This window comes from Osmerus mordax, chromosome 11 (assembly GCF_038355195.1).
Source record: "Osmerus mordax isolate fOsmMor3 chromosome 11, fOsmMor3.pri, whole genome shotgun sequence".
NCBI lineage: Eukaryota > Metazoa > Chordata > Actinopteri > Osmeriformes > Osmeridae > Osmerus > Osmerus mordax.
Window position 1 is genome coordinate 4,194,236 of NC_090060.1, and position 24,796 is coordinate 4,219,031.

At 44.8% G+C, this 24,796-nt stretch overlaps 1 protein-coding gene across 1 annotated transcript; it reads right to left on the reverse strand.

The window, feature by feature from the left end:
- Window positions 1–11,894: 11,894 nt before the first annotated feature.
- On the reverse strand, window positions 11,895–24,396 carry barx2 (BARX homeobox 2). Its single transcript, XM_067247004.1, has 4 exons — window positions 23,993–24,396; window positions 17,974–18,289; window positions 13,954–14,038; window positions 11,895–13,635 (listed from the first exon to the last, which is right to left on the reverse strand). The coding sequence occupies exons 1-4, from the start codon at window positions 24,177–24,179 to the stop codon at window positions 13,348–13,350; spliced, it is 876 nt and encodes a 291-aa protein (XP_067103105.1). The 5' UTR covers window positions 24,180–24,396; the 3' UTR covers window positions 11,895–13,347.
- Window positions 24,397–24,796: the final 400 nt, after the last annotated feature.

Here is a 24,796-nt window from a genome sequence, read left to right on the forward strand (position 1 = left end):
GTTCAGTGTCAGTCTCAATTGCAGATACCTCATCAGACCTTTCCCACAACCATCAGTACACTGTGGGTGTCTATCTTAAAATAAGTATGTATTAAAGAAAAACAAGTGCCTTGACTTAAACGTTGGCTATGCTAGATTAAGAGAGATCCGAGCATCTAAGAACTATTGTTTTTAAATCATGAACTTTGGAATAAGGGTTAATGATGAATGATGGATCCATATGTTGGGGTGTAACATATTGATAATCCAGAACCTTACTCCCTCACTTATTCTCTGTCACATAGTAACCCCTGCAGAGTAGGGTTAATAGAGAAGTAAAAAAAAAAAGTGTAAACGATTAGATGGAGGTATTTCACAGTGGATGAGACTTGACCACGCCTTATTGTGAAACTGGCTCTCTATGCTCCAATGACTGGCCCATGTCCCTTCAGGCTGATTTACACAAACCACATCTTTCTCCACTTCTGTTTGTTTCCCCTGTTCCCTAGCAACCACAGGTTCTTTTTGTGTACCTTACCTGTCTTGTTGTCCTCCTGACAAGCGTACTAAATCCTTTAGCTTTTAATTATTGCCACACAGTGTTTCATTTGCAGACGGGCAGATGCCCCGAGTCTTCATTTTAGCTGAAACAATTCCTTTGTCTCCCCTCAGACCATCATTTCTAGAAAAGACACCATATGTTAAGTGCAGGGCTTAAATGCTCTTATTACAAATGGAACTGCACTGGGACAGTGGTTCGGCTTGACTCGTTGTATTTCAGTTGCTCTGTGCCTTGTCATTACACATGTTTTATCCAAGCTTAAACATTGAAGTAATAATCGTGTAGTCTTTTCATTTCTGCAAATCAAAACAGAGTAATATCAGGCTTGCATTGACAGACACGTTCTGGGGCTTTTAAAGTCTGACTGCCACAGCACATTAATGCTAAACCATTACATGCTCGCTCAATCCTGGCATGACTAGGGTGTTGATGTTGTACATGTGAACTAATCTGCAGATTGAAAGGTTTCGCAAGAGTTTTTGGTATGGCCATCGAAAAGTTGAATAATTAACGTCATGGACCAGAAGAGTTTGATTGTTAATCTGCATTGTTTTTATCCAAAAATGTGATTAGGTGATAGGAATGATTGCAGTCTAAATCTTGTAATCTGTAATCCCTTCATCGTTTTCCCTGTCAAAACAGGTTCTTAGCTCAAGTGGCAATCATTTGGATCCATGTGGAGTGATTGATTGGATTTTAGGATTGGGTTCACAGCACTGCTATTTTGAATTACTGCGCACACAGTGATGGCGTGTGTGGTTTTGCACCTGCAAGTGGAAGGTCTTTTATGAGGGGCTTTTACCCCTTGGACTGATCCTAACTCCAGTTCTCAGTGGTACAGTTATAGTTGACTGAATTAAGAGTAATTTGGGCTCTCAGGCATCTGAATTACTGCTAATTTTAGTAACCTTTCTTGACAGTTTTCTTGAATTGCCCCTTTTTATTGCCTTCTCTTTTCAAGATAATTACATACAATACTTAACCATGCAGGCCGATGCTCCACAGTACATTGAAACTGCCCAAAATATAGTGCAAACACAAATCACAAAAGTTTTAGTGTTTATTTAATTTTTCTGCCAGGGATGAAGTAATGTGCAGTTCAATGCACATTTCTCATTTGCCACATTTAAGGGCAAAAGGAGACAGGGGAAAAAAGCTGAAAAAACGACACATTATAGTACATCCTTTGATTCTACTGAATAAGCTCAAACTCTCTGGTCAGTTGAGCTCGCCTAAATCAGGGGCTAAAGAGTCCTTTCTGGGCAACTGTGTGGCAACAGGTGCTGCTCACTGTCTCCTGTGATGGATATAATAGCCTGTCTCTCGATGGGATTCTCAGAGGCAGCGTAATCCAGCCTAATCTCCCTGTAATTCAGGGGGGATTGGGTTCTTTAGATGCGCCCGTGGAAACCTCACTGGGTGTGTGGGAGTTGAACAGAACTGAATAGGCGCTGCATGAAAAGCAGGCACGGCCTTTTTCTGTCTTGTATCTCTTTCATTCTGCCTTTTTCTGCATCCAAAAAACCCTAGCCATGGCTTCTGCAAGGACAACAACTGGTGTTGTAGAGTTGCTACTGTTGACTTGACTGGGCTGCCGCCTGTGAGAGGATCATGTGAATCATACAGTCTTGCTGATTTCACGCTCAGTAGAATCTCAGTAGAATTTGTAGTACGTATAATAAAAGTCACTCTTGATGTTTTAAAGTAAATTATATCTTGGCATGATATTTTGTGTATTCGGGTGTTTCATACATGACTTTATACTAAGGACAACTTCTGTATATTGGTATCTACATCTTGCAATCCATGCATCTACAGAATTCACACATTTAGTGAATAAGAATTTGATCAAATAGATATCAGGGCAAACAATCTGGATCCAAATAAAATCTCCCTTTTAGAGAAGTCTCCTTTGTTTGCTCTTTTATTTCAATAGAAAAGGAAACTGCATGCACAACATCTTACTAGAAACAGTTTAAAGCCACTTACTAGCAGGAAACAGTTAAAAGGGACTGCTGTTTTACCAGGATGCACTCTGCTGTCATGTGTCACTATGTCATCGCTGCAATGCGCCCTGAGCTCACCCAGCAGGTTGCTGTCAGCACACGCACGCGTTCCCCCGCTTGCGCAGCACAAACACACACAGACCTACTTTACCCCTCTCTCTCTCTCTCTCTCTCTCTCTCTCTCTCTCTCTCTCTCTCTCTCTCTCTCTCTCTCTCTCTACACACACACACACACACACACACACTGACAGCTCAGCCAGGATTACTGTCAGAATGGCGAGTACATTGTGACTGACTTGAGCAATCCAGGTGCATGTGCCAACAGTTTCTTTTCACCTGGGGACAAAGAGCAATATAGGAGAGGGAAAATGAGTTAATTGTGGGGGATGATGAAGAAGACACTAGTTGTTTATTTATATGGAACATCTTTGCCAAGGCAAGAAAAAAAGTTTTATTCCCTGTTGTGGAGATGATAGATTTATTGCCCCAATAAAATAAAGAATTTGTAACAAGGATCTTGTCTAATAACGATTGAGAAACTGAAAACCTTCTGAGATGAGGATCTCCAATGAAGAGGCTGTGTTCTCCATGGGTGGGAGTGGGCGTTCTAGTTACGACTTTGTGGTTTTAATCCAATTAAGACGATAATTTATGCACACACTGTGCCAGAGATGCAAAAAGACCTTTGATCTTAATAGCTCGGTCCCGGTGCTTTTTTTATGAATGGCTTGGGTAATGGCTTTAAACATTGGGCCTTATCAACATCTTAAAATACTTAACCCGTTACGGTACTTTTGTCTGAATATTGGTAGACGTGTACAGTAGATCAGCCAAATCAAGTAGAAATGTAAAAGCTCTATCGGACAAAACAGCACAGCATGTCACGTTTTAGTTTGTTGTCTATATGTTGTCACAATAGACAGGACTTTAATGTCACTTCGAGAAGAGCGTGATGGGATTACAAGGGATGGATAACAGACAGAAATGAAGGACTATTCATTGCTTCTCCTGGGGTTATATAAACTCTCTGTTTGTATAACCCTGCTCATGGAACAATGTGCATGTTGAGGACGGCACAAGCCTGAACTCTGTCAGTGGGTGAGACCATCCTCTAACAGGTGTGTCTTACAGCTTATTATTGTTAACCTTCCAAGGACTTATTGAATCATTTCCTTGTCAACAATTTAAGCAGGCATTGAAAAACACTTTTGGGTGTCTTTCTTGACATAACACCATTGACAGTGTTCACCTTTGATATTGTGTTTTTTGATCAAACCAGCAGCGATGCATGATGAGTCTTTGTGCACCTTCATTTCTGAAACACCAGTAACTTAGAATGGCAAACAATGCCGTAAAACCAATACAGTGCCAACAAAACAACTTCATTCATCTTGGATTTAAAAAATAATAAAAATGGGTTATTCGAGAAAATGAAGTTGCAAGACAAATGCCACTGTGCTCTCTGCATGCATTGTGTCCATTAGAGCACAAGTTTACAGGGCCGTACCACAGGTGACATGATAACACAAGGACAAACAGACTCTTCCATCAACAGGTCATCCTATCCTTAATCTGTCATCTCTTCCTCACGCGCGCCTCACATAAGCCCCAAACTTCCAGTTGCACAGGACAAGTCAATACTTCCCAGTACTAACTCTGACTGACTCGTCTCTGTCCTAATGCCATACCGATCCTCTGACACTGGGGCCCTTAAGTAAACTGGCCGTGCGCTCGCAAACGGAAAGCTGGAGAGCCTCCAGTCGTCGGATGTCATTCTAAAACGCCTCACGTCTCCTCCCTCGTGTCACGGCGGCCCGGGGGTTTATGACAGCACTTCCTCTCGTCACCTCAACTCCGACTCGGCCGCTGACGGCTAGGAGTCACCCAGGCTTCCTTCTCCCTGGTTTTGACGGTGATTTAGCAGCAGGAAAGGCAGAGATGTTGAGATTTAAATAGATATCGCCGTCTCAGGAGCTGACTTCTTGAGATGCAGTATGTAAGAAAAGAGGTCCACGGTCCAAAGTGCTCATTTGGTTGCAAAAGGGTGAAAGCTCAGGCGAAAGAAGATTCATTCAAATGCTCAAAGTTTTAATACTTTAAACTCCTGATGTAAGTGAGATGATGGTTGTGGAGAACTGGAATGGCATAAAGCTTTTGGTGCTAAACATGTAGAGGTTGAGCATGTATCTTGAAGCGCATATGCAGTTGCTTGGCAGGCTGTAACTCGACCCTGTCTGAGGTGATGGAGGGGTCAAAACCAGGGCTGGAGAGATCACTTTTGTCTCTGTGACCTCTGACCCTCTACACCTCGCTGCTCAATGCTTGGATGAGGACTAAAACTAAACAAACACGATTCTTCACCTCCGGTTGTCACCTCTCTGTCCACCATGACATCAGGGGTCCAGGCATCAGTGCTTCAAGTGTCTTAGAACCAACGTAGGGGTAATTGAGTCCAGGCAGGGGGGGGGGGGGGAGGGGGGTGGCTGGGGTGGGACGGGACTCCCCAGTACTCCTTATTTCATTCCAGATATCCCAGAATGCCATTGTACTTGAGAGGGCAGAGGATTAGAGGAAAGTGTCCTCTCAGATGACTGTCCCATCTGTCACTGAGATCGAGTTATAAAGAGTGGCGATGTTGGGCCTTCTCGTTTCAGTCAACAGCAGATCCGGTTCAAGTAACCCCTCCCCCCCTCCCTCCTTCCCTCCCCCCCAGCCCCCCCCCCCCCCCCCCCCTGGAGGGACTGTTCCTCCCTGTGGTGGAAAGAATACTCCCTCCTCCTTCCATGTAGTCAGTGCGATGCGGCAGTGTAGCAGGAGTGATTCCCTCCTTCAATACCACTTTGATCGTTCCCGAACGTCGCAGGGCGGACACTGTGCTCGCCGTTTGTTTTCTCCCTGCAGACTAATCAGGAAGCACCTTTTCCCTGTGTATCAGGGAAATCAAATCATTACCACCCACACCACAGGAAACGAAAGCATCCTCAGCCTGTAATGTACTTTGCAACTGCGTCCACAGCGGTCGTCCTCATGTCCGTTCCCACATGCGGGGGCTAATGTTAATGCTTTTTATCTTGGGTTCATGCGAGTGTATCGGACGTTTTAACCGCTGACACGTTGTCTGGACCTCCCCTTTGCGATTGCTCAAATGAAATCTTTTTATTTCCGAGGCTGCTTGTTTCTCTCCGTTGCGAATCGGATGGTCTTCGCACCTGCGGATAAGTCTGTTTAGTCAGTTAAACACGTGACACGCACACGCCCTCTTGGATGAAGACACAAACACTTATCTCCCTGCCATCTGCTTGTGTGTTTCATCACCTTTAAGTGCTTATGAAATCATCCACCTTCACCGAAGGCTTTACAGCCTTCGCCTTCCACATCACCAGCCAGCAATGCTGCCAGTGTGCTGCCTTCTACCTCCAGGCAAGGAGTGCTCACCTTCTCAGGGACGAGGAACACGTGATATCTCAGTCACCTCCTTCCCTGCCCTCCCTCCATCCCTCCCTTCTTCTCTGTGTTTGCCCTGAATACAGGGCTCGGTGCCAGAACCGGGCAGATAACATCTTGACGGAAACATTACAGTATCGCATACTGAATGCAAATTGCTCAGATGTTTATAGCAACCAGGACCAAAACAGCGCTGCGAGGGCTGGGGGCGTGGAGGGGCGCGCTGCCAGCTCCCTTCGGTTCACGGGACGGAGGTTTCTGATGGTTGTGACAGCTAGCTACACTTGAGAAGCTCTGACTCACCTGAGTGAGCCTTGCAGCGCAAGGGAAGGGTGGTTTGATTTGCCAAGGAGGAAGGCTGAGAAGAACAAACACCATACGTGTTGAGATGGAGTGCGGCGCATGACTCCTTTCCGAACTGCAACAAACGCCTGTGTTTTGATACCGTTGACACATTGATCGGCTCTGCAAATCTCGAGGTCGTTTAAATAAACCGAAGAGTTTCGAAGCTTTCTTTTCTGGCTAAATATATATATTCGCTTTCATTTTCCTTACACTAACTCAAAGCAGCTGCAGGTGCAGCTAAGCTGGCAATGACTTTCAAATCGAACAAATTCTTGTAAAACAAAATTGTGTTTTAATGTTTTTTTTTTTTTTTTTTTTTTTGCTCGTACTGGAACATGGCAGTTTGAATTACTCCTGCCTCTGGACTCGTTAAAAACACGAGCGTGTATTTTTATTGATGGTGCCACAGCATCCACTTCATAAGCCAAGAGGCCTTCTAAAAGTATATGAGGCGGACAATTGTGGTGATCAGGAGTAAAATATATATATATAAAAAAAACATTGAATGTATAAAGCATAGATCTACCATCCTCATTGGTGAGTCATTTATGGCAACCATAAGAACCACATTTTTTTCAGCCATATGCCATTAATAATTTGTGCACTTTGGCTCACCTGCAGGAGCTTGTGTTAGCTTTGGAATTTGCGGTTAACCCTCTGTTGTTGCTGTGCTAAGTGTTGCATGCAGGGCTTTTGTTTGTTAGGTAAAGAAGTGCTGTGTGCATCCCTCCTTTGTAAAACTCATGCAGTCTCACCAAACCACCCCCACGCCTCTCTCCAGCAGCTGTGTGCAGCATTCATGTTTAGTGTAGCACACTTCCAACTCCACGGAATCAATGGCTGGTGCGCTGTCATTTCCTTTGCCAGCCCATCAACTCAACAGCCAGTGCCTGCCTGCTAGGGAGCTGTCAATCACCTGACAAGCCCCGCCCCCGTGGCTCATCGCTGACCCCTGGCTGCCCTGTGACATCAGCTCAGGCGGCATGGAGCAGGAGCTCGCGAGAGACAGCTTTGACATGCTCCTCTCTCAGAGCCGTCAACAGAGGAGAGGCTAAAATGCGCTGAGAAAATAAAAGGTCCTCACAGGCCTGTCAGTTACTTCCATACTCCTCTTTTTCTCTTCTTTCCACTGGAATTATCAAGCGAAGACGTCGCTCAAATAGGCTCATTCAAACCACAACACAACACAAGTGAACTGACATTAAGTCCTTCTATACACACATCATTCCTGTGGAAGAGTTTACAAGTGCCCACCGCGAATCGGGACAAATCTATTCTGTCAACACAGGAAATGGTCCGAGCACAGGATAAAAAGAACAGCCTCGTTCAAAGGCACTTTGACAAATAGGAAACAGGTTATTTGGTGTAGTCTTTCGAGATAGCGAAAGAGAACTGTTTGAAGGTAAATTATTAAACAAACCAGCGACACACACGCACACACACACATTTACCATTGAAACATTTCATTCTTATTGGACTCAGGACCCAATGAAACAGCCTTTCAACAAATACGTAATTGCTCAGCAATCCTGCCACTCAGTTGATCCCGCATTACACAGACGGCAACACTGCCCTCTTTCCCCTCTCGCTGAGAAATGTCCTTGGCTTTGAGTGAGGCTTCCTTTATAAACCCAAGACCCTGTGTTAAATCTGGATTACAAGGCTATTGAGCCTACTTTTTTCATGTAACCTAAATGAAGTGCATTAGGAGCTGTGTTTTATTATTAGGGGAAACCCTGAGTGAAGGGCTAGCGGGGTGATTGAGGTGACTGGCGGAGGGGAAAAAGAGGAATCAGTAGTCATTGTGAGTAGAGTGAATGCCCCTGCAGTCATTGGATGTTGGCAATGTCTCACATGCACAGTCCCTCTAGCTGCAGTTAAACGTTGCCATGAAAGCTGAATGCTAACCCTGCTTCAATTTAGACAGGGCTTTGGTTGGAAGTATGCAAAGTCTGTCAGGAATAACATTATTAGGTCCCACGTCTAAATCAGCCCGTAAGGGCATAATCCTCAAAAGGCCAGACCAGGCCATGGTAGCTAAGGGGGGAAACGCACACAAGAACACAAGCCCTGCTGGACTTTGTATGCAATATTTCATCCTGCTCAGCTGTGCCTGAGAAAGAGTTACGACCAGGGTGTCCAATTTAAAAAAAAATACCGCAGCAGCACCATGCCTCTGTCTCCTTTTAGTGTTGTTTTAAATTAACTACTCGGCCGACACCGCTTATTTACATGTTGGAGGTCACCGTCTGTTTAAGTAAGGCCCGGGGGGTGGGGGGGAGAGGGGGGGGAGGGGTGGGAGGGGGGGGGTGGCGGGCAGACACAGGGACGGGCAGAGACGCTTCTGCCGGTGCAGTCTTCCACAGACAGAGGGGAAGCTCCAGACTGTAGCTCCTGGCTAAAACAAAGCCGACAGGTCTATTACAGAACCGGTGATCGTGGACTTCCCTAACAAGCCCTTTGAAAGCTGATTTACGAGCCCGAGAGCCTGGAAGTCGGAGGCAGAGTTGTCTCGTCAGACAGTGAGCCATGTTGACCGGAGCATTATCTAGCATTAAGTAACATTAGCTAGCGTGCGGCGACAGAGAGGCAGACAGGACTGCAATTAGTGTGCTAAATACATTAGCTAAACTAGAGAACTTCAAAGACTTTGGCTATCAGGATGCTTGGATATTAGATCATTATTATTGGTCATCGCCAAGGTGTTGGCGCAAAGTAGCTGGTCTCACAGGGATCAGAGGAGCTGATTGGTTAATCACAGGAAGGGATGAAATCAAAGGGAACCAATGAAATTAATTGGATCTTCTTAATTCAGAAACGCTTTCAATGACGGAAGACAATCAGCCAACGTAAATCTCCACCTGGAAACCAGTCAAACGAGCATTATCAGAACACAACTGCAAGATGGAAGCTAAAACTCCAGTTTTCTGCACCACAAATACAGTTTTAATGCGTTGCATTCAGTGTGACGCAGTTCGTCAATATCTGACTTCCACATCATGAGTACCGGGTGGGTTTCATGAAATATTTCAATGGCAGACGGACATTTCAGACCAAGAAGCGTTCAACAGTGTCATCCATACAAATGGCCATGTTCAAATCTAGGGCAATGACTCACACACTTCCCCTGTGGTTGAAAACAACAAGGTCATTGTGCATGCTGCAGGGAGGATCCCTCATTATTGACTTGAGTGAGCATGCAGTGGCCGTCCTACACTCTGTATTGAGAAATTGCTTCCCTTGTCAAAACCGAGAATAAGGAGTCAAATACAACAAGCAGATCCTCCCCCCACCCCCCCCCCCCACCCCCTCCCCCCCCTTAAACACACACACACTCACATCGGCCCTGGCTAATTGCTGGAGCGTGAGCTAAGCTGACAGGTGAGGGTGCGCGATGGATGTCTGTCTTACTGGCTGGGTGGGGTATGTGTGCGTGTGTGTGTGTGTGTGTGGGAGGGGGGGGGCAGTTTTGTGATTTGACACGGCTCCTCTTTCGTGACCCGCATCTGAACTTGGACCTGTGAGAAAATTACAGACTTTCCAATTAGGCTGCTGGTGTTTCACTGCCGGCTGTTTCTCCAAGCCGTCCTTACCTCGCCACACAACAATTACCCTGAGGAGCTTGGGGCCTGTGGGGGCCTGCCTCTCACACAGTCAACAGGCCTGCCAGCTGAACCAGAACCTCTGTTTTGAAAAGACTTTCATAGAGAGATGTTCGCCCTAAGTCCTGCAATTAAAGCAGATACACTTCAGCCTACCCGCTACAATGGTTCTCTTTTTCCTTCCCTTAATTTAACCAGGTGTGTTGGTTGAGTCATTTAATTAAAAAAAACTGGCAAGCCGGCATGTCCATTTTAAAACAATCAAAGACAGACACATGCCAAAACAAATTACTGTTATGCAATGTAGTCGATATATTAAACTTTTCGTATGAACTAAATCAAGACTTTTGGGTCAATGTGCTATGAGATATGGAGAACTCAGTAAATACTCAGTTTCTCAGACATTCTAGTAGTAACAAAAGGTCTTGCAGACAGGGACTGTGAACACATTGCCGGTCTTTTAAACATTACTTTAATTAGTCATTATGTTCCTTCCAAAACAAATGCATATTAATTGAGATGATGTTGTGACAGTCTTTCTTAAGCGTGGCAGTTGTCATCATGCTTATGAGTTGTCTTATGCCCTTCAATTTTGTATTTTTCTGTACAAAATTACTATAGCTATAATGTAAGATAGACATTTAGAAATGTATTCATATGCTGTCAGACACAAAGGACAGTTGGGTTTGTTTGTGACGAAAGGATGACTGTTTGATAGGTTTCCAGGAAATAAACTTGCTGATAATATCTGACTCCAACTTTGAAATGTGCTGCTTTCTCCAGCGCTAAACAATCAGTGACATGACTTGGACGAGAACTCTTTCCGTGTTTGATATGGACACCGATCTCAATGCAAGTGTGTTCACCAAACAGCTGTTCAACTGATACTAACCCTTTGGAGTTTAACCACAATCAAAGTGTGCAAAAGGAACAGAGTAACTCAGTGGCCTAACTTCTTTCCTAGTTCAAAAGCCTATTTATATTAACAGTTTATAGACATTTTGATCTGACTAGCTCAATGTGTTCTAGGGTGTGGGTCAAACGATGTGAGGAGGGCTGTCAAGTTCAATTGCTCCAACAGGGGAGAAGGAATTCTCCCCTATCCCATATCAGCATATGGAAGAGGATACAGTCTCTGAATCCTGTGGCCCATTGAGTTAGTTGCCCCTTAATCGGGCCCTACAGCTCGATATTGTCAAGTACTAGCACTGAATTCTCTTTCATAAGCCTTTTCTTGCGCTAAAGTTACTGATGAGTGACTAGACTATGCTAGACTTAATGCTAGGCTAATTCTATGCAGTGCTAACACAAGGCCTAATCAAACTAGACAGCCCAAAAGCAATCAGCTCCCTCTTGACTTCGCTCAGACCTGTGCAATTTCTAAATTGCGCCCCCTCTTAAACTGTTTCCTGTCCTCGAGGCTTTTCTGAGAGTCCAAGGAAAAGCCCTGTGGCTTGTACTTCTGTGTACTCTACTCATGCAAAGCATCCTCAGAATGTTGACACAAGGCGTTACAGAGTGCACTGCTCCTCACTCAGGGCTTACCTATACTGTTAGCTTTTGAATTCATCCAAGCCCACTGTCAGGCACTAAAAATACACTTGACAGTGTAGCTAACTAGCTAGCTTGGGGTCACAGAGGGGTCTTTAGGCACACTACAGAACAGGTTTTTGCTGACAAAACAACGATGATAAATGTCACGATTGGTTGGGTGTACGTAAAATGCTGTCGTTTCAGCATGATTTATGATAATCTGTTCAAGACTTTGTTATAGGCCTGTGGCCATTTTAGTAACTGAATGGTCGATTATATAATAATTAAGCCATGTATTCTAGGTTAAACCAAGGTTATTAACTAAGAAAGCATTTTTATCATGTTCTTTGTAATGTCACTTCTATGTCTAAGATTAAAATGAGCATTTGATTACATTAAATGTATCTAGGTATAAATCTGGATATGTGAAATATTTTAATTAGTAAATGATTGACATTGCATTAAATGTATTTAAATACACAAAAACACACACATTTACAGTATATGGGAAAATATACAGTATATGGGAAACTTTAAACTGAACAGTAACCAGCAACCTTTGTGTTTTCCACTCCAAAGTAATTCCGTAGCTTATGTAAACAAGCATTCTGTACATCAGAAAAATACTGCAATATTGTTTACGACAAAAAAATAGATTCATATATTCTTAGAAAACAACTCACAAATAGAAAACGTTTTAAAGGACACAACTGGCTTGCACAGCGTAAAGAAAATAAATTGACATGAGGTTGAAGACAGTTTTATGTGAGTAAGTCAGCTTTTAGGCATGAGTTACTCATGAAAGGCCTGCGGGCTAAAAACATCTCTAAAAGATTTTAAATGTTTGGCAGTTTCCCTATATCTTTGGCAAAGGCTGTGATTTATTCATTCCCAGAGACTCTGACAGCTTAAGAGGCTTCCCTCATAGCCTTAAAAGCAGCCCACCCCGTGAACATACAGATAGAAAGGATTACTGTAGATATAATCCATTTCTTTTCCAAAATGAAAATAGAACACTTTACATTATATACCATCTAACATTTCACTATACAGAATATTTCTACATTATATTACAGTGCATTAGTTTGACACACATACATACATATATCAATCCACCTCAAATAATGGAAACATATCTTTTTGGAAATTTTGCAAATGAAAAAACATTGAAATATTGTGGTATTAACTACCAAAAACATATCTAGAGCAGCTATACCTCCACACAGACTTTATCTCAGTGCTCTCCATAATTATTTACCAAGCTATATCACACTTACGACTCTAAAACAAAGCTCTTCAGTGAGAAACGTGTCAAATACTTTACATAAGTGTTTGCATATTACATTTGCTGTAGTCTTTGTCCATGGAAACAACAAGGCACCAAGACCAGTGTGGTCATTTCATGTTTGAATATACAGATACATATGTATGTGTATTCGTAGGCACAATATTTTAAAACTTACTGTGCAACTTACATATACAGCGACAGTTTAATACATAAGGCAGACTGGATATCATTGAACATGAGGGAATTCTAAGTGAGAGCACAGTGTAAAAGTGTAGTCACAAAACAAAGCACACAGGGAACACAGTTCTCAACAGAAGAACACTAGTCTGCGTATTGTCTGTGTGTATTTCTAAAGTAAATGCCGGTGCTGTGTCTCTAACAGTTCCAACACGTCAAATGTTATACGACTAAACCATTTGAGCTACTGCTTTTGAAGAAAGTCACCTATTCCAGTCAAAGTCCAAACATGACTACCTTTATAACCCCTGCCAGGTTTTTTTTCGTTTTTTTTTTCAGCGATCCTGAGGCACTAAGCGCTTCTGTTCTCCATGTGACATTAGTCTTTGGCTGTTCCAGCACCTGTCTCATCTAGCTGGCAGCGTGGGAGTCTGCCTGCATCGGTTGGGGCTGGTCCCGTGGGCCTCCCTCGCTCCGGCTGTCGAGCTCTGTGTGCCCGGCGATGGCGCTGAGGTCCTGGGGCTCTGACTGAGGGGCTTCCCTGTGCGTCAGCGCGTCCTCCGCCGCCCTCCTCATTCGGTCCTCCTCCGCCAGCCTGGCTAGCCGCTCCTCGGCTTCGATCTCCTCCGTCGTGGGGATGGAGTTCTTTTTGGGCCTTCCTTTAGGCTTGGTTGGGGCCTCGTGGCCTCCTTTCAGCACCTGGGGGGACAAACCCACACAGTGACAGTCAGTCTGTGGACTCAGCAGTGATGAATGCCGTTAGCGGTCAAAGGCAGAGCCCGGTTATTACAGTCATTAAGGGAAGACAGAAGAGTCTTCGGTGCTCCGTGTGCACTCATGAATCTCCAGAGTTAACGATTTGAAAGATCTTTTCGTGTTCTCTAAGCTGCTGACCCCACTAACACCAGCGTCGGGTGTCTCCTCTCCCTAGACATCAGTCAAACCCTGACCGGCCCCGCCCCCCAGTATGACCCTGCTGGGGTTACGTAGCTTTAGGGAACTCAGGCTTCCTCTCACCATTTTCTTCCACTTCATGCGTCTGTTTTGGTACCAGGTCTTCACCTGAAGCTGTGTGAGGCCAAGAGACTGGGCCAGGTCCAGTCTAGAGGAAAACCAAGACAAGAAAAAGCGGTTTAGCATTTATAGTGGTGTCACTTTCGTCCCTTTCAGCACACAGTACAATATACACTACACAAACATTGACAATCCATTGTTAACTTGTTTTGCTGGACTATGAAACCAAACCAGAATGACAAGGCACATCCGCTTGCGTAAAGAATTACCGGTTGATAATTGCTCAACCACATACAGTGTCTGAACTACCTGCCAAGAACATACTGTGATAATACTTCGCAAGCGCTTGTGTCATAGCTAACCATAACCTGTAACTGGGGGCGGTGCTTCAAAGCAGTAACATGGACAGAACGCTCAGTCACACACTGCCTTTAAAGGTAGGTCTCAGTGGACATCTGCACTGGGATCAGTTATCCACACATATCCTCTGTAGCTGTGCAGTGGGTTCTGAGGGGCTAAGTAGAATCCTGGACACTTCCATCCCATGTGCACCCCTCCGTGACTAATCAGGCTATTGGTCGGCGTGTGTAACAGGATATTGCAGGAAGAAGCAGGCGGGGTTTGGGGGGTTGGTAGGGTGGGGGCGTTCGATTTCGAGGGATAGAGGCCGTATAAGGAAAGGGGAGGGAGAAGAGGAGGGGTAGGTGGGTTTATCGGGCTTTTGAAATAGGATTTCCACCACATCTTCCCCTTCAAAGACCTTTCCAGTCAGACAGGGTAGATTTCCTCCCTCCCTGCCTCCCTGCAGCCACCCAGTGGGGTTGTGCCGTCCATTTGAAGTAGACCGAAAGAGAGATCTGATAGAAATGACCAGATTACCACCGAGCCACCAGCCTAATCTCTGATCTCTTACTTTTACCATCATGCATTCTGTCCTCTCTCTCTCTCCACCACAAAATGATGGGAGTCAATACTATACAGCAGCATGGCTACAGCAAAGATCAAGTGTGTGTTTGTGAACCCGTATAAAAAAATAAATGTAAACAAAAATACTGGCCAAGGCAATCAGGCTGTCCATCACCTTAGTCAAAACCTCCCAGCGCAAAGGACTGGAGGCGAGGAAAGTAATTGCAGCAGAGGAAAGCACCTCAGCTATTTGTGGTCATTAGTCCTCTTTGAAGGGAAACCACACACTTACACTGTCAGCCGTGGGGGAGAGACGAACTCTCCAACTGCTTATGCCCTGCTGTTCAGCTCTCTAACGCACCATCATTGTCTTTGGCAGGTTGAATTTCTTCAGCTGCCGTAGGAAGTACATCCTCTGTTGTGCTTTCTTGGTGAGGGAGCTGATGTTCAGTTCCCACTTGAGGTCCTGGGAGAGGATAGTGCCCAGGAAGCGAAAGGACTCCACAGTGTTGACTGGGGAGTTGCACAGGGTGAAGGGGGTGAGTGGGGCTGTATTCTTCCTGAAGTCCACAACCATCTCCACTGTCTTAAGAGCATTGAGCTCTAAGTTGTTCTGGCTACACCAGGTTGTCAGCTTCCCACCTATAGTCAGACTCATCCCCGTCAGAGATGAGCCCAATGAGGGTGGTGTCGTCCGCAAACTTCAGAAGTTTGACAGACGGATGACTGGAGGTGCAGCTGTTGGTGTACAGGGAGAAGAGCAGAGGGGAGAGGACGCAGCCCTGAGGAGATCCGGTGCTGATGGACCGGGAGTCAGAGACTTGTGTTCCCAGCTTAACGCACTGCTTCCTGTCAGACAGGAAGTCTGTGATCCACCTGCAGGTGGAGTCAGGCACGTTCAGCTGGGAGAGCTTGTCCTGAAGCAGGGCGGGGATGATGGTGATGAAGGCAGAGCTGAAGTCCACAAACAGGATCCTGGCGTAGGATGCTGGGGAGTCCAGGTGCTGCAGGGTGAAGTGGAGGGCCATGTTAACGGCGTCATCCACAGATCTGTTGGCTCTGTAGGCAAACTGCAGGGGGTCCAGGAAAGGGCCTGTGATGGATTTGAGGTGTGCCAGCACAAGGCGCTCAAAAGACTTCATTACCACAGAGGTCAGGGCGACGGGTCTGTAGTCATTGAGTCCTGTTGGCCTTGGCTTTTTGGGCACAGGGATGATGGTGGAGGACTTGAGACAGGCTGGCACATGGCATGTCTCCAGGGAGGTGTTAAAGATGTAGGTGAACACCGGAGACAGCTGGTCAGCGCAGTGCTTGAGGGTGGCAGGAGAGACAGAGTCCGGCCCAGCTGCTTTGCGGGCGTTCTGCATCTTGAAAAGTCTGTCAACTTCATCATGACACTGATTGCAATAATCACGGGTGCATCAAATCATTACCTCTTAATGATTAACACGATTTACATGTCTGCAGTCTGAGGTGTGGTTTTTCCAGGGACTTTTCTGTGTCCCGTCGCTCTAACCTACAAAGCCTGTCTTTAGCTGTAGACCACAGAATCTCAGAGCCAATAAGAAAGAAAGCAAGAAAAGAAAAAACATCAGGAGTTATCTTTGGATCATAACAAACCAAGCAGCGCAGCATGCCGCACGTCTGATGTGGGGTCTGAAAGGGGATTTTCTTTGTTTGTGTTTTTTACTTTCAGCTGGGGATTTAATTAGTTCTGTACAGAGTGCCGAAATCTGACGTTTGACTGATTCGGTTTTTGTTGCTGAGGCCCGGGGAGGGCCGGGGGGGGGGGGGGGGGGGGGGATTGGAGGTTGTCCTTATCACCTCTGTTGTATTCTGCCGTAGGCACTGAACACAGAATGCAAACCAGGCTTGTGATTGGCTAGAGCCTGAGCCACAGTGTTGTGAGGAACTGTTGCATTGTGCCTCGGAGGTTTTCCCCTGGCTGGGATGTGCAGAGACAAAGCTGACAACAAACTCGTTTTTCTTCTATTGCACCGGAATCAACTCAGGGTTGAGAAAAGCTAGCAGACACGTGGAATGTTCCGGGATAAAAAGTTAACTAACTGCAAACTTCAACAAATGGGGAAAGACAGTAACCTATGAAACAAGATGTGCAAGCTGTTTGAAGACTACATTAAACACAAACCTTATTTTGACTGTTATTCAAAATCCCTTAGGAAAATTACAACGTTTTCCTGTAACAAAATGTAGTCTTATTTTGTGCCTATAATAGAACATGACTTTGGGTCTGTATTTGTTGGTAAGGTATACAGGGATCCATGTAGCTTGAAAGGAAGGGAAAGTTTAAGGTTTACAACTCAATATTAATTTGGGTTATAATGGAAATATGGCTGGTTGGCCAAATCTAAACGTGGAATAAAATGGAAAATGTGTTATGGCCATGTGTCAGGTACCAAATATGACCTAGGGACTGGAACCTAAGACATGGGTATTAACATGGATATTACCTCATCTCATTGAACAAAGCAACATATATTTTATATACACCTGCACATATATTAAATGATTGGCAGTAAATCAATGTAATACATTGCTGTTTGCTTGTGTTGGCTTTCCTCCCTGGTTTCTTGAATAGGGCTGTGTTTCTTTGTTGAGGCGTTTTGCTGTTCGAGAACTGAGGGTTAAAAAGTTATTCTTGTCTCGACTAGAATGTTGAGGTAATGCCATGGCTTTGACGGCTTCACATTAGACATTCTCCCAGAACATAAATCAAAAGCATGATACAAAGTTAAAGTGTGCGGTTGCATGTTTCTCAGTGTTTTTTTTTCTGCTAATTTGACAGAATTTTGCGCATGCACTAACTTGACTGTGAAGTCAGAAAACGCCATAAAATATCAGAGTATCCACCAAGTCTAATCACTGTCTGAGAGGCTCTCAGGACTTCACAAATCCAAAGTGAGATCTCCCCAGCACTGACCGATCAGGAGTGGAGAGGTACTGAACAATCAGGAGTGGAGATGTACTGACCTATCAGGAGTGGAGAAAATACTGACCTATCAGGAGTGGAGAGGTACTGACCTATCAGGAGTGGAGATGTACTGACCTATCAGGAGGGGAGAGGTACTGACCTATCAGGAGTGGAGAGGTACTGACCTATCAGGAGTGGAGAGGTACTTCTGCTTCTGAAACTTTTTCTCCAGGCCCATGAGCTGCAGCTCGGTGAAAATGGTGCGACTGCGGCGAGGCTTCTTCAGGCGGGGGGCGTTGTGCTCCGTCTCCGACTCGCTGCTGATGCTGACGGGGGTCTGGCTGGGCGAGGGCTCGGAGGTGCGGGGGTGCTGGGGGGAGAGCAGGGGCAAGTGGGGCACCCGGGTGCCCGGGGAAGTGGGCTGGGAGAGGTGAGGCGGCAGGTTGGGGGGTTGCCGTGTGATGACGGACAGAAGGGGGTAGGCACGCAGCGAAGAGGAGCCTGAGAGAGAAAGAGAGAGAGGGAGAAAGAAAGAAAATGTCAGTAGGTTCAAACAGCAATAAATACAATTGTACAACTTGGGATATGGATTAATGTTCTTCTCTATGTTTTCTGCTAAGCTGTACTATGGCGAATTTATCTATCTCCTTTATAATGATCTTGGACATGTTTTTTTTTTAATTGCTCTGTTTTTAGAATGAAAAGAGTTTTCCTTTTGACCTCTCTCATGAAGCTGGTCATGACCCACATGACGCAATGTGTGTTTTACAAGGTTCCCCTGAACCTTACAATTGAATAATTATTTTTTCCGGGGTGGATAAATGATGTCTCTGACTCGCACACAAAAAACATACACACACACACACCAATTTTTCTATCTCTCTCTATCTCTCTCTCTCTCATTCTCTCTTTCTCAAGGCAGACAGAAGCAGCGAGACGCCAGAATCAATAAAATGCAACACTTGTCTGAGCGGTGGGGATGGGAGGGAGGCACACACTGGAGACAACGACAAGCAGAAACCTCCGACATGAACATTATATCGCCCTGAAAACTCCTTACGCCTTCAAATATAAAATCAATGCCATGATTTACGAGTGAAGTGGAAATGACTCAGAAACCAGGCTCTGTCTGATAAGGATCAGGGGAGTGAAGTCAGTGCTGTAGAGGCCTAGAATAGAGGTTGAGAGATAGGAGAGCGAGATAGGAAACATTAGGCTGTCACAGAATAAGCGAAGAGCACTGTGTGTGTTCCTCAGACAGGTCGACCCGTCGAACTTCTCTCAACCGTTGACCCAGAAACAGGGGGAAGGACTGAAAGCCCTCGCATACTGCACAGCACGTACACACAAACAGAGAGGATGACCAGGCAGACATCCATAACACTTTCGGATAGCAGGTTTCCGTGGTGTTCAGGAGAGAAGTCACATGTCAGTTTACTCGGGTTCAGCCGGTTGATTAAATGGGGAGGGGGGATAGTGGAACATAAAAAGTGTGTGTGTGTGTGTCTGTCGTGGGGGGAAGGGAGGAGGGTGCAAATGAGACAGATTCAGACCCTTACCATCCGTTTCTCTGCAAGACAGCCGTGGGCTGCTCGTTCAGAGTGAATGACATCATCTCAAGGTGCTGAGCTCATCACTAATCTTTCACCTCTGGCTGTTGCAGCGACAAGTCTGAACATGACAGCCTCTTCCTCCTTGCTGCTCTCTTCACTGTTCCCTCTTTATCAACTGAAAACATGTACGTTTATATATAGGTTTTCATTCTGGGATATCATTGACAGCTTTCTCTTTTACTCCTCATCCATTTTTGACTGTGTGTTTATCCCTGTTGGTTTGCTTATGTTGTGTTGTGATTCTTGTGGAAATGTTTGACATTTTTCCCCTCGAGCAATAGCTAGTGGGAAGGATATAGTAAATAGGATACAGGATATAGCAACATGAGGACGGCAAGTAAACAATTCCTCTTGTCTCATTTTCTCAAGAGACCGATCAAGCGAAAAGACAGCTCAGTTTCCCTGACATTCTCCGGGAAACCTTCTGTGATTGGCGGAGCTGAGAAACACTCTCTGGAGGTCTAGAAACAGCCGGGGTTTTGGATGCTAGTCAGACGGGAGACATCAGAACCGCCGGTGACTTTCCACTCCGCTGACAACTGAGACGGCTTCCTGAGTTAAGATCAGACACATTGTTGCCAAGCGCCAATGTCCCTCTCAATAGTCTACAAATAAACCATTTGGGTAGCTGAGAGAGAGCAGAGGGCATACCCGACCCCATGCTAAAGCACACTGATACTGTTGACACGTCCTATCGGAATGCCCGGACCGATGCAAGTGCCTACGGTAGTCATTACAGAAGAGCTCTCGCTAAGAATAGATCAAGAATGGGCTGTTAGCATTTGTTCCACGTTCCATTCAATTATTTATTTATTTATTTCCATTTGAAGCCAATGGTATTGATCATGTGATTATCAGTGACAAGCAAAAGTTTGGAATCGACTTGTTCGTATTTTAAAACACTCATCAACTTGTAAATACATTCAGCCATGAGCTGTTTACAGTCATCTGGAATTCTTTACAAATACACCTTTTAGAATTTTCTGATAATCCACTTGAGCCATTGAGTATTCTAAGCGTTATTATTCCAAACTTGGCAGCCAATGAGTGAATTCATCTTCATTGTGTTTTGGGTATATCCTGTGTTGACAGGTTGAGAAGTGTTCAATTAGCGAGGTAACGTTTTTTTCACTCAACAATCATCAGGCCATACAGTACCTGCATAGCTGCACTTCAGGGGTGGGAAGGGCAACACAGAATATTGCTTCATAGTTGGCCTTAACACTCCCTCCTTTAATAGGAGTCATTCACCATCTCTTGACAGATTGAAGCAGTTAAACGCCGAGTAATCTCGTTTCGGATTACATTCATTTTACTGGGTTTTCAGGAATGCTCTGTTGTTGTGTTGTAGGACAATTTTCCCATGCTTACTGGCAACCTGTACCTGTATGTCTATCAGAAGGCATTACATTATCTGAACAGTAAACGTTATCTAAGTATTTTAACATGAAACACGATCTTGTGAACGTTCCATTGCTCTTCACAAACAGCCCAAGGCTAAATGTAATGCAAGACTGATCTGTAGACTGCAAAGAGCAAGACTATGATGGTGGTTGATAGCATGGACAGACTGAGAAGGTGTGCATGTGTTTGTGCATGCCTGTGTGCATGTGTATGTTTCTACGTGCATGTCGATGTGTGCTGGTGTATGTGTGTACACGTGTACGTGCGTGTGCCTGCAGATGGATGTGTGCAACTGTGCGTGTGTATGTGTGTGTGTGTATGTGTGTGTGTGTATGTGTGCGTGTTACCCATGTAGCGTGCATGCTGACACAGACACAAGGGCACTCCTGGCCAGCTACTTAGAGGCAGGTCTTATTGTCGGCAGTGAATGGCCCCTTCAGATGGGATGAAAACCCTTCTTCTCCTGGATCTTTCTTCTCCAGGACCTCAGCCGGGGCACAAGACGTGGGCTGTAGTGCCTCGGGCCCCTTGGGGGCGCACACCCTCCTATTTGGCCGTTTATCATCGGCCTGTCATGTGAGATTACGCCACAGTTGATCTTTATCTCTCTCACCTCCTTCCCGAAATGCCACTAAAAGCCTTGCCCTGGGTTCCGCTGAGAGACGAGGCTCCAAATGAAATATTGTAACCTGCCATTACACTGTTCACTGGCTCCCAACAGCGAGGTAATGATGTGCTCCAGGTCAGGTCTGACTGCGTCTGTTGAACGCCATCGTATTTCTAATAAGGTAAGGAGGAAGAAAGATAGGGGAATAAACTCCTGGCTCATCTACCGGTTTTACTGCATACAATGTGTCTGTCATGAGGGTATTTGGTTTTGCCCGGGTAAATGTTCCGTCAGAAAAACCAAACGAGGTGGAAAGTAACATAGAAGGATCGGTGGGAGAGAAGATCGTGACGGCGATGCCGCCGGAGGAACAAGACCACACTTTGTCTTCCAGATGTTTACAGTCCCCCTTACCAGAAAACAAACAAACAGACTGCTTGGCATTTCCAAGTGCCCACATCCAGCCTGGCACCATTGTCTTACAGCCACCTCTACTGGTGAAGCCCGGCTATGGCAGTTCCACTGTGCGAGAACAGACTCAACTTTCACTGCTGATGGGGACCACAGGGGCCAATGGCCTTTCCCTGGCCCTGGGCCTATACGTCTGCCAGCTTCTATATTGAGCGTTACGAGCTATTGAAGTGCTGGACTATACAATGTCTCACACCCCCTCAGCTACAAATAAGTCGGGGGCGCGGGGTCGTGATATGTGGGCCGGTTACTCTATCCATGCGACAAGGGGCTGCCAAAATCCCCCCCAGCATCAGATAGATGAGAAGATCCTTCCCTCTATTTTCATCCCTCTATCGCTGTCATCATCAGATCGCGGCGACTATTATTTCAGTTCGGAGCAATTATCATAATGATTACTTGAGTGTGTCACGGTCTCAATGTTTGGATATCCAATTAAGAATCCATTAAGAATCTTTCGTTTGAGGGAGAGAAACATGTCACGCCAACTGGTTTTATGGGGAAATTACGTTGTTGTTTTCCTGTAATTAGAGCTCATCAGTAAGTCATTTTGTCATTGACTTTATAGCCTCTAACAACGGGCTGCAAATAAGAAAAATGAATCAGTGAGTCGCAACCATTTATTTAAGACTAAAAACGAATAGATGATATAGAAAAATCGACCATGGATTAAGCCTAGAACATTCTGTGAATGTAACTGAAATAATCAGTTTGATTTGGTGTTCTATGTTTTTTCCAAAGAATACATTTCTGTTCTTCACCCACGGGCTTAATGGATCTGGAACCACCCACGGATATGCCAATCAATGATGGCATTAGCCGACCTTTGCCCTTCACTGAACCTTGTCCTTCTTACAAACCAGAAGCGAGAGTGAGTGACCTACCGGACTGCATTACTCATGCTTCTGCTAATATAGGGCAGTAGCGGCCAAACTCATTAGTGAAAGCCTATGGGTTTAGCACAACGGTCACATTAATCCTTATGAATGAGAACAAGTGGACTAGTGGTTACAGGTTACGGCTAGGAAGTACTTTGAACTACATTATGTTTAAGGTCAACTGTTTGAAGTGATCACAACTGGTGCTGTAAAGCGAAAGTGTTCCTGAGATAGTGTCTTGTCTTCTATGGAAGTCTGTTATTTGACATGGCTTGTGGCTGATGAGGAAATGTTCCTTATCTTACACCTTTAAGGCTGCTTTGGTGCAGTATTCTTGAACAGGTCATTTATGGGTCTGACATTTGGGCACAAAAAGTAATTTGAATGGGTAGGCAGGTGAAGCTGATGATGTGCATTTAAGCACGTGGAAATGTGAACTAGTTGGGAGTATTTTCGGATTGCATCTTCTACACAGCAAGTGTTGCAAAATTGTATCGGCCTATTTGAGTTTGGCTTAAGATGACTATCTGGGAAAGATGTAACGGTCTGTTGTTGATGAAGAATGCCGCAGTCTTGACACCTGATTACAGCAAACTATGCAAACGCAGTTCATTCTTCACATGAACCAAATATATTATAATCCAAAAAATAACTGTAATGCGTTCGGAAATTATTTTAGGCCTATTTTACAATTGCAAATGTATTATACAAGATCATAATTAATTTAATAAATAGGCTATTAAATAAACCTACGAAATTTCGACTTTGCAGTTGAGCATAAAAATTGTCAGTTTAGGACAGTCAATGAATAATGGACGCACGTGGTCCATTACCTACAATAGGCCTATTCAATATGGAATCTACCATTTAATTACTCAATTGATAACCTATTTGAAGAGAAATTGCATTGATAAAAACACCTGTCCTTGTATGTATAGGCTGACCAACCATACCTAATGTATAGGCGACATTTTCCTTAATGATTGTACACGTTAGTGGTAGGCTAATACCATACGTTAGTACTGGTTAGGTTTCTTTGGATGTGACATTTTAAGCAGTTTGTTCTCAATTTTCAAAGTTCTTAGTTTTAGCCTATAACAACTTCGAAATGCAAAGTATTAATTGCACAAGCTTAGATAAGTCATAGGCTTATTATTTTATCGTTGAAGAACAGCACCTGCAGGTCTACAATTGCCAAAGTTTCTTTGAAACACTTATATCATCCACTTACCCGAACACGAATGTAGAGGTTTTGGCCGCACGATCAGAGACGGGCATACGGAGTACAGAGAAAGTTTCTCGAAATAATCACAAGTTTCCTTGGAAAGTATTTCGTCAATCATGAACGTCTTGTAGCGCCGTCTGGCTGCTTTCAGCTGGCCGGGGGAGGACAGTCTCAACTCGGCTTGACAGTGCATGATCTCTGCTGAATGTTTTTTCTCTCACCAAGTTAAAAAGCCGTCAACTTTAGGCTAATGGTATGGAACAAAAATGAAACCGGGTTCTACTTCAGAAGAAGACACAGAAGCACAATCGTCTTAAATTTGCATATTTTTGTAAATAATCTTGCTCTTCCGTTTTACAGAAACGCACTTCTTCTAAAAAAGCGGTAGCCCTTCAAATTGAGCCGTGCTACTACAGAGTGCTCGGAGAGAGGCTATTAATGAAGTGACTACAATGTTCCCGCACCCACCGCTATATAAACGATCTCCTCATACACATCTTACTCGGTCCATCCCAGAACACTCCACGTGTCAATCAACGTCTCTCTCTCTCTTTCTCTCGCTCTCTGTCCCTCTGTCTGTCTCTCTCTCTCTCACTCACTCACAAACACACACACCTTCTCATCCACCCGCCCCCCACCCCACCCCTTTTCTACCCGAACCGGTCTCTCTCCAGTGTCCTTCCTAATTGGGTGTACAGGGAGCTGAAAAAGCTTACATAGCTTGCAAGAGAGTTCAGAAAGTTTACAACTCTTATGCATAATTACAATAATTTAACTATGATCTGTGTAACTTTGTTTCTGAATATAGGC